The sequence below is a fragment of the Parasteatoda tepidariorum genome, chromosome 8 (genome assembly GCF_982258835.1).
Source record: "Parasteatoda tepidariorum strain Cologne lab strain chromosome 8, Ptep-v5.0, whole genome shotgun sequence".
Taxonomy (NCBI): Eukaryota; Metazoa; Arthropoda; class Arachnida; order Araneae; family Theridiidae; genus Parasteatoda; species Parasteatoda tepidariorum.
Window position 1 is genome coordinate 61952979 of NC_141762.1, and position 11074 is coordinate 61964052.

The window sequence follows — 11074 nt, forward strand, 5'->3', positions numbered from 1 at the left end:
TTTTAAAAACAATCTGTAAGATTGCGGGAATAATATTTGTACTAAATTATGAATTTCAAGTTATTATAAATAAACAATAAAAAAATTAAACAAAAAATATTTGAAAAATATTTTGAAACTCTAATCTACATTTAAAAATTTATCAATAATTGGTTTTGTAAACTATAGAAATTTCAGTAATGAATAACTGTTTCTCTTAGATCTAAATAACTGCAAATAAGTACGAATTTGAAAAACTATTGTTTGGAAGTTATCTGTTCTTGAAATATTTTGCATTTAAAACAAAAATATAACGTGGTGTCTCTTGATGCATTTCATGACCATAAATTATTAAAATGCTAAATATAATATTTTCCACTTGTTTTGACCTTAATTAGTACAAAATAATTAAAAAAAGTATTAAAAATATTTTTAATAAAAATGCTGCGTCAGAGAGTTAATAGTTTGTCTATCAGTAATTGGCTGAGCCAAAAACAGGATATTAATCAACAAAGTGTTAACATTTGACGAGGAAACCTTAAACAAAGTTTTTTTTCGTTTTCTTGACAAAATTGATGTAACTATATGCAACTTACTCTTACTAAATAAAATGATTTAACACTTTAAATATAAATATCTATTGACTGAATTATAAAGAAAAAACAATATAAATCACAATGTTAGTTCGTTGGTATGAGGAGAGTATACAAAAATATATCTTCATTACAAATATTCCATTTCTGTCAAAAGTGCTTTTATAGTTTAAATTAAAAAAATCTCGCATACATGCAACATGTATCTAAATTCAGGTGATAGAATCATCAGACTTGGTGATAGGTGATGCTGTAGCTCCTTGACTGCAGCAATTCTGGCACAGCGCATCAACACCACGCATGACAAACATAGAGCTTGCTAAGGAGCGCTGACAAGATTTGCAATAAAAACATTCAGGGTGCCATTTGCAATCCTTAAATGAATACATCTCATTTCTTCCACCTACAACTGAAAATATACTTTATTTCATGAAAAATACTTGGAAGAAAACTGAAAGTTACAATATGTTAGCTAGCATTACTCATAAGATAGTTCTCACTCATAGAAAAGAAAACATTAATTCCGACAGAGATTTTATCCGATTCAACATAATAAAATTACTTTCGAAACAATACCTCACTGACTTGATATTAGTTAAGTATGTTTCCTTACGGATTCCTTTTCATCAAATTCAAGATTGCGACTAAAGCTCATCTTAGAGGAGATGATGATTTTCATATACTCATAGTGGGCCTGAAACAATACTTTTATATCAAATTTATAACAAAAAACTACAACTTAAACGAATCCAGTTGATCTCATCTCTGCTCCACAGTGGACAGATTGAAAAGACACGGTTTCAATAAAACACCATAGTCAGACATCACTGGCTGTGGTCAATGACTGGGTGGGTGATCACTTTGATCAACCTTCGAAGGAACTGAGAGTTCTCGGCATAGGTACGCGTTAAACTGTTCTTCCGTAAAATGCTCGACATCGCGTACACATCATCGGGATACTGAAGCAAGGGTACCATCCCCGCTGCAGAGTGTCGAAATTTTGACGGCAAGTCTTCAGATCATCCTCGGGTATGTTTCCCAGATCGTCGCCAATAGCAAATTGAGCAACTTTAGAGTGACGTAAATAAAGTTCTACTACTACTACCATCTGATATCTATTATATAATTCTCTTACAGCTAAGCATCCTATGATGAAAGTTTAGTTATAAAACAGAACAGTAATTACCTAAGACAATTAGTTCTCCACAAACATGACAAATCATGTTTTTTTTCTTCGCATAACAAGGCAGGCAGTACCAATCGTTGTCTACAGTTTTGAATGGTTGATTAGCCAACAGAGTAGAACAGAAATGACACTTGAAGCAAGCGGTGTGGTACGGCTTCTTATTATACATTATTCCTTGATCTTCGGTTATGGCATTCTTGCATCTCTTGCACTTGATACCGAAGTTCCTGATGCAACATTCTTTGCAGAAAATTCTATCACTGTGGGGCATGAAACTATCACTTCCAATAACTTTCTGGCAATCAAAGCATTTAAAGCATCCTACGTGATAAATGTCTTCCTAATGTTAAAAAATATCATACTGACTACTTGGGTTTTAATTTCAATTGATTTTTTCAGTTTTAATAACTGATAGCTTTGTAATTAATATTACATTTTAACTATAATTTACAGTTATGCTCTGGTGATTACAATAAACGTGAAGAAATGACTAAACAATTTCTTGCAACAAAAATAACGCTGCATAAGTGAGGAACATTAGTTTTGCGATTGATATTCAGTCAAAACTGATTTTTAATTATACTTACATAAAAACAAAAAAGATTCCTGTTTGAAGTTTAAAATGCATTTCATTCAAATATTTAATTTATTTTTATTGAATAAACAAACAGATTTCGTGGATTTCACTACACGAAATCACAGTTATAAAAAGAGATAGATCTGTTTTAAAATATTAAATCTATTAAACTCTGCCGTACAAGTGTACATATGAAAAAAGAATTAGATCATTTGAGTAAATAAGACTTATGTTAGAAGAACAGCAAACTGGCAAGCCACAAAACAGTTATTATGCGGAAGAACACAAGAAAGAGTGTGGGATTACTTTTGTTACTACACTTTAATTTCGCAAAACAGTAAAGAAAAGTTTTCATTCTAATTTAATTCGACCCTTACAAAATTTTGAGAAAATGGCAAGCTTTTTGTTCGAACGAGTGCAGTGCTCCTCAGTAATAAGCTTAACTACTTGTTAATCGATCAATTCATATTTTTTTTATTATTATTTTGAATTGAATTTTGAAATTCTTTAAAATCATTTGGTTATTTGTTTTATATTAATTCTACAGAATGTTTGGATAATTCTTTAAAGATATCGAATTTTAATGAAGACAAATGATATTTTTATATCGCATAAAATGAATTACGATTTAACATTAGTAATTAACCTTTCTCAATTTTTTTTTGTTCTTATATTTAACATTATGATGAATATAATTCATATTTATATGATTGGATGGCACCACAAGTTCTTTCAAACAAATAATAGAATAAATACGGATCGATGTTTTTGTTTATAATAACTGCAGAAATGCTTTAATCTGTTTTCATTGCAGAATTAACTGGAAATAAAGAAAAGTAAAAAAAGAATATAATCGAGAAACTAAATTGAGTGTTAACTCTTCGAATCATACAGCATCAAATAAACGTTTCATATTAGATTTGATTAAGAGTTCTCAGTAAGTTTCGAAAAATGTGTTGCTATTTAATCATAGTAGCACATCCTTAAATGCTAATTCATGTTCAATTTTAAACAAACGCAATTAGAAAACTTTTAATTGAAAGATTAAAACAGTTCATATTGACTAAATTAAACTATTTTATCAAATTTTGAAACTGCTTGGAACAAAATATCATTGTTTTTGCGAGCTTATTAAAAATTTTAATAATAATTTTAAGTATTAAGATAATAATTTTAAGTATGAAGATAATAATTTTAAGTATTATGCTCAAAGCCTACTGGCATGAATTCTATAAAAAAAGCCATTTTATTGATTAACTAACATGTTCACTTTGATATCAACCTCATATTTGATAACTTTCGCGTGTCCTTCAAACAAACCATCGCACTCTTTGCAACGAGGAGCAATATCATCATCATAGCATTTGATGCAATAAAACTTCCCTTCGTGTTCCACTAAGTCCAAGAGAACCACATCACATTTCTCACAGGTGATGCAATTTAAATGCCAACACTTACCCTGAAAGGAAAAAAATAACTTTCACTTTTAAAGGAAATGAATAAGCTCTCTCAAAAAAATTGATTAATTGATTGATAAACCAAATGCTCGAAAACAATTTCTTAAAACCCGAAGCCGGTTCGTAAATTTTATACTGATGCAACAAAGACTACATTAATAATTTAGTGGTCCAGGATACCTAAACTTTAATTGCGTTTGGTTCTTATTTGCAATGATAGCTAACTAACACTGTCTGGCTCTTTGTTGCATTTTAGTGAAAGCAATGTCACAAATTGAAACTTCATGTAACCAAGTTGTTTTCCCCATATACTAATATTGGTGGAATCTAGAAAAAATGTTAAACCGAAAAATAAAAAACCGACTACAAAAAAATCCCGTCCGAAAGAAAGTTTATAACGCTTCGAAGTTTAAGATTTTGATAGTTATATTCAGCCTAAATACATTAAAAAATTTTAGAAGCTAATGATTAGAAACTAATGTTTATAACGCTTCAAAGTTTAAGATTTTGATACTTATATTTAGCCTAAATACATTAAAAAATTTTAGAAACTAATGATTAGTAAAACTATTTTTTCCCTAGAGCACTTATTAGTAAAGGAATGTGCATAAAAGAAATCTTACATCATTCTCGATATATCGGCTACCAACTGCAATACACTCTCTGCATTTTGCACAATTAAAGATCTTTTTATAACAGCTGGAACAATAGAGTTCGCCATCTTTCTCAAAACACTTATTATTCTCAAGTGGTAGAGCACAATCAGGAGAAAAGCAAGACAGGTGGTCTCGGTGATAGAACTTATCACGAGCCTGGGTAAATTGAAGCTCAAAAATAAGTTCGTCACAAGCATGGCACCTATACAAGAGAGAGAGGAAAAACCAGATGGCATCAACCGAAAATCATCTTCATAAATTTCTTAAAAGTTGTCTTCAGAGAAATATATAAAAGAGTTTCCACTTTAATACTAGAACGCATAAAAAAAATTGCACTTTTTTTGCAAATTAGCTGTAATTATTTGGTTTTTGGCTTTATATTAGTTCTATAAGAAGGATAAGTGTTAATTCTTGAAGAATGTTGAGTGTTAAACAAAACAAGTATTCAAAAACCTCATTCAAATAAACCGAAATTGCGAAATAACATTTTATTAGCCGCTAGAATGGGATAGTTCCGGAATGGGATAGCTTTTGGAACTCGCTCCAAATTCCTTTCACTTTTGAAAAGTAAACAATCGTTTGAAAGTAGACTTTCTGAACGATCCAGTTCATAGTTTTCGTGAAGCCATTATTCTTTATTTAATAATAATTCTTTTTATCAATACTTTGAATAATCTAATCAGAAAAATAAGCTAAATTGAAGAATAAAAAAATATAATTTATGAATTTTTTAAAAACTTGGGGAACATTCTTTCTGAATCTAGTTAAAGCTCCTTACTTGAAATGTACCAATCAAATTCTCAGTTTATGAATGTATATTTCATATGAATTTTTACTTTAATGAAATAATAACAATAAAAAAATGCAGTCGGTGCAGTGTTAGAATTTTTTTTTTTTTTTGTACTAAAATGAAATGTTTATTTTCAAAATATTTTAATGCAACATCAAATCATTTGTTTATAACAAAAATGAATGAAATATCTTCATTCTTCTCTTAAAATTAAAACTGATTAAACTTTTTTGTGCTGTTTGCAAACGTTATTATTATAGTATATATCTTGGAGTAAACTCCAAAAACTCCAATTCAGAAAACTGATCTTATATTTGCGATTAAAGTTCTATTAGCCAGTGCAAATTTGACATGTTGCTAGAAATTTTTGTGAAACAATATTTCAGTTTTTTAGCTACTTTAAATATCCGAAAGTTTTAATCGTAATATAGATTTTTATGCTGACTAAAATTAATAAAACATACCTGCTTTTCAAAGTTTCTGAAAAGTGACGAACGCAATATATAGATCCCTTTCTATAACAATAAATTAAATCCACTATATATGCACTGCACTCATTGCATACAAAACATGCTATGTGAAATGCTTGTGGCCTTGTAACTGAGAGCGTAACAACTAATTCATTATTTTTAAACGATGCCAGGCATCTAAGGCACTGCAAAAGTAAACCTGGTTCCCATTCCTGAAATCAAATAATTCATAATAAGTTTAAAGTAATAAATTAATGTTTTTGATAAATAATTATTAAATACCAGAATAACTTTCGTTTTAATGGTAGGATTTGCATGCTAATCTAAATGGCTTAAAGTGGTAATTTCAAGCATGCTAATTAATTAGAGCAGACGATAACGCGATAAAGTTATGAAATCAGTTACAAAAGCGTAATTTCTCTTCATAAACAAACTTTTTTTTCAGCATTTTGTAGATCTCTTTTTTATGAAATAAGACATAAAAGCATACTTTTTCTGAATAAACGTACTTGTTTTGGCCTGCAAAATATGAGAGTATTAACGGAATGTAGAAGATATCGCACCAATAGTTTACATCAGAAAGCGATCGAAAGTTTGAGGTCCACATTTACGAAATTTTTAAACTCAAGTTGGTAAGAGACACAAAATTGATCCTTCTTCATATTTCAAGATCCATCTTTTATCCTTTTAATGACGATGCTTCTAAAGCAGTCTCCACCCTTATAGTAATAGGCTACACAGCGACAATTTGGAAATTGCTAAAACTTGGAATCATTTTTGGCAGAGGCAAAGCGAAGATGAAGCGAAGATCCCTTGTGATAAATACAATTATTAAGCAATCAAAATCACTATCTCATATATCTCAAGTTTCATTTAGATCCCCTACTAACTTGGGCAAATCACTTAAAATACGTCAAAGACAAAATACTAAAATATCATGCCCACCAAAAAATAATTACCAAGGCAAACTTGGTGCACACGGTAAAAAAATAATGAAAATATCTATGAATCTGTCACTAAAGAAATTTCCTTCTCTTGAACAGCCATTTGTTGTAATACACTGTTAAACAGAAGACAGAGTTAAAATTCCATCCAACGAAAGCTTTTAATCTTAATCACAAAAACTTATTGAACCATGTCTACGGAAAGACAACAGAGTTTGGCCGGAGTCTTACCTCCTAGACATAAAGGCTAAATGCCAAAACTCTTCTAACTAAATGAAAAATACGCCGTTTTCGAGGGGAAAATAAAGAAATAAGAGCTATACGAATACGTTATGCGTTTGAACTTCTAACTGCAAGTGTGAACTTTAATTGAATATTACCCATGATAGAACTCAGTAGAGAGATATGATTTAAGCCTTAAATGCTCAAATGTCACACAAAGGTCAAACAAGTGATCAATAGCGTACTAGAAGGAAATTCTATCTATTAGTAACTATGTACTAGTACTATAAATTCTATGTACATAGTATTTATAGAATGTATTCTTGGTTATAAATTCTATGTACATAGAATTTATAACCAAGAGGAAATAAAAAATCTCATTATACGGCTTACAAAAAAAAATTCTAGGATTTTTTAAAACATTATTGAGACATACAATTTTGAATCCTCCGGTAGACAGATACTGTAGTTAATACCAACCTTAACAGATCCAAATCTCAAATATTTGCTTTTAAGATTCTGAACAAAGGCTATCAATTCAGCTTGGCATTCTGGTTCCACGAAACGACAGTGACTCTCTGATAGATCAGTTATGGGTATTTGTTTGGAAAGACCCTTCAGTCTGTTTAGTGCTCCTTCGGATCCGAGTTTCGGCACCTTACGAAAGTAATGTACGACATAATTGATATAAATATTTATGACTAGGACTTATTTGAAATAATTTCAAAAACTCAAATTCAAAATAATAAAAACAATATGTTTTGTGCTTTCAACTTCCAATTAAAGCTTTTTCAAGCGTAATAAAGCCTTTCAAGCGTAGAACTTTAGAGCAAAATCCAGTAATTTCCTTCACTTTCTCATTGAATGGCATTCCCATTTAATGGGAAAATCCAATAAAAGTGTCTGGACTTACGCTCAAAGTGTGTTACACACTTTGAATTTCACTTCTATTCAAACGTTAAATACCATAATTATTTATTGGAGCAAAATTCAAAATACGGATTTTGAAACATTCTCTGTTTTATTTCATCTTAGAATTTTTCTTTAAAAAGGCGTAGGGAGGTGGGAATCCGTTGATTACTTAATTTAAGAATTGCTAAAACTATTTCGTTTGACTTGGTTTAAGTTAATAGGCAATGTATCCATTGAACTTAAACTTCAAAACGTATTTTAAACCTAAGAACTCTGAGTGTTTTACCTATACTGCATCAGTTGATTAAATGTCTAGAAATGTTAACACTTCTTTGCAATATATAAGAAATGTTATCTTTTTTCGAATTACACAATAAGTTAGATTTACGCACGATGTTCTGAAAAGACCACCCTTCCTATATATGTTTTCAGAATACATAGAACGATCCTTAAAAACCACAGATATATGAATATAAATTTTTAAAATCCTTATAAAAAATTAAAACAATATGAATGCTCAATGGGGGATTCCAAATGAATATTTTGACAGAGAAAAAAACAGAAAACTCTATTGAAATTTGAAAAATCACAGTACAGGAAACGAATGTAATAAACATAAAAACAAATTTAATTGGAGATTGAAACTTGAAATTGTTTTGAATATTTATCTTTCAACTTCTTTTTCCTCCCACAATCAAACTTGTTTTGTTGTCTAGTACATACAAATTCCTGAACTGCAGTTCACCCGATTTTGATAGAGGTTTTGTTTCTTCCTCTCTTAAATATTAATATTGATTAAATTGTTATATAAGTACTTTTCTATTGTTATTTTTGATAGGAGTTCTAAAAATATATAATATAATCGGCATTTACGGAACAACTTGTATTTAGGGGTCGCAAATAAATATTTAAGCAAGGAAAATCAAAAACGCTTATGAAATATGACAAAAATAATTGAATTGAAAAAAAGTGGTCATAATAACTAACCAAACATGTTTGCAACAGGATTGTGTTTTGCTATCGACGCTCCTCAATTATGACATAACGGATTTTGATATCATTTTGTTTGTGATTGAAATTGTTTCGGTTCCAGGAATTAATATTTAGGCGAGCTCCTAAATATTAATTTCTGTCACCTAAAGTGTAGTCAGTTTTCTTTGTTTTCATGTTTGATAAGAATTCCAAAAAATGTGTATTAAATTTGGTTCTTACAGAACGCCTTTTATAGCTTTTTATTACTACTATCCCCTCGCTAAAAACTTATGCAATTTTTTAGAAGAAAAAGTATTCGAAAAAAAATTTTAAAAAGTTCTGAATGAACTTCTACATCTAAGTTCACCTTACCATATCTGTGGGTATTTCCTCAAAATAATCTTCATGACGATTAGAGGGACACTTTGGTGGAATCCAAGAATATAATAAGTCAGAAACTGGATAGGAAATTTCCTGAGTACTTGCTATGTCATGGAGAATTTCTTTAAGATCGGAAATATCTTCGTCGACAAAGATATGATCTTCCTTGAGATTATAGCAATGATTACAAAGCTTTCGTCGTGGTAGTAGCTCAAAATGTTCACAAACAGGCTGTTTTTTCATTTAAATAAAAAGAAATGTATCTAAATTGAAATAAACATGTTTCAGTTAAACAAAAATACTCTCCCCTATACTCATGATATATTATAATTTACCTTTTGTTTAAAAACAATATATCAATTGAATAACGTTGAATAAAAAATAAATTATTCTTATCTTAAAATATAACTGTCGTAATTTTAATATATAATTATTTATTCTAATATGTAAACAAATTTTTATCTTATTTTCTCCCACACTTAAGAAAATATTAAAATAATTGCTGAAACAGAATTCTGTTTAATCAAGAAACTACAACACAAACATTTGCTCTATTGAATCCCGTGCAAGAACTTACAGTACGGTTTAAATGATTGTTTATATTTATTAATGAAAATAAATTTTTTTAAATTAATATTTTATTTAGTAAGTTTTCAAATTCTAATTTTGGAAGGAAAAAAAAATTTAAAAAACCGTTTTTGCGGCTAATTCAAAAAATATAGTGTCATACGAAGTGAAATGTTATACGAAAATGCATCAAACTTTGACAAAAAGGACGATAACAAAGAGATAATGAAAGGTCAAGATTCTAAATTATTGAGCATCATAGAAAGAAAGTCTAAAAATGATATAGCAAAATTGCCCTTGGGGAGGGTTTCATAAAGGATATGATTCATAAAGGATGGCAATGCTGGCCTCAAAACAAACTCTCGACCTACTTATGAGATTAAAAAATTTTGGAACAGTAAATTCCAATTTTCAAGCAAAGCAGTTTTTAGCTTCAGGAGGGCTTATAAGGAAGAGGGGGTGAACTGCAACTGCTCTATCAAGACCATGTCAGATATGGTCGAAGGAATTCCGGTTTGAAGATCAAGCGGGTCTCTCCATTATCTAAATACTCTCAATATTTTTAAAGTCATCAAGAGATAGAAGCCAACCGTGGAAGGTTTTCGTGGCTTTCCTTTCCACGTCACACAAATGCGAGTAATCGCCAGAGTCCACTTCGGCTTTTCTGCTCCGGTCACAAAGAAAGATCATATTCCAGCTGAACTTAGGCATCTAGCTTTGGAAATTTTAGGCGAGATTCCCAGGACGCCGTAAAAATTTACACAGACGGTAGTGGACTGGGAGACCTGGCTGGTAGCGGCGTCTTCATTGAAAAATCTGGGCAAAATTACTCCATCTGTCTCCGTAATCCTGATTTCACTTCAGTCTTTAGAAGTGAATTAATCGCAATTGAACAGGGCATCGATGCTATAATCAACGAGAGTGACTTTGGAGATCTTTGGATCCTGTCGAACAGTCGCAGCTCCCTTCAACACCTACACAATTGGACAAAAAATGGAGACAAAGCAAGCATCTCCATTCTTCTTAAACTTCAACTTATTTCAAAGTACCACGACGTTCATCTTCAGTGGATACCATCCCACATTGACATCTTTGGCAATAAGCAAGTGGATCGCTTGGCCAAGGAGGGCTGTAGTCATTCAACACCTGCGTCCTCAGCCCTTACCTACTCAGAGAATCAGTCCAAAATCAAAAGCCATCTATCAAAAGAGTGGATGACCCCCCCCCCTCTCATAACTGGTATGCGGCCAAGGAACCGGGCTCTTCACTTGTTCATATAGGTGATAGAGCGTCTCAAACAGCAATTTCCAGATTGGCAAGTGGACACACGAATAGTCTCTCGTACTTTGAAGGAAGAAAGACTTATGC

General features: G+C 30.9%; 2 protein-coding genes across 2 annotated transcripts; both read right to left on the minus strand.

Annotated features, from left to right (window-relative positions):
• Window positions 1-515: 515 nt before the first annotated feature.
• LOC147806194 (four and a half LIM domains protein 3-like) lies at window positions 516-2144 on the minus strand. The gene is made up of 2 exons (XM_087149434.1): window positions 1759-2144; window positions 516-981 (listed from the first exon to the last, which is right to left on the minus strand). Exons 1-2 carry the CDS (start codon window positions 2027-2029, stop codon window positions 785-787), a joined length of 468 nt encoding a protein of 155 aa, XP_087005560.1. The 5' UTR covers window positions 2030-2144; the 3' UTR covers window positions 516-784.
• A 1437-nt stretch (window positions 2145-3581) lies between these two features.
• On the minus strand, window positions 3582-9382 carry LOC139425632 (prickle planar cell polarity protein 3-like). Its single transcript, XM_071181032.1, has 4 exons — window positions 9131-9382; window positions 7355-7531; window positions 5804-5920; window positions 3582-3794 (listed from the first exon to the last, which is right to left on the minus strand). The coding sequence occupies exons 1-4, from the start codon at window positions 9380-9382 to the stop codon at window positions 3582-3584; spliced, it is 759 nt and encodes a 252-aa protein (XP_071037133.1).
• Window positions 9383-11074: the final 1692 nt, after the last annotated feature.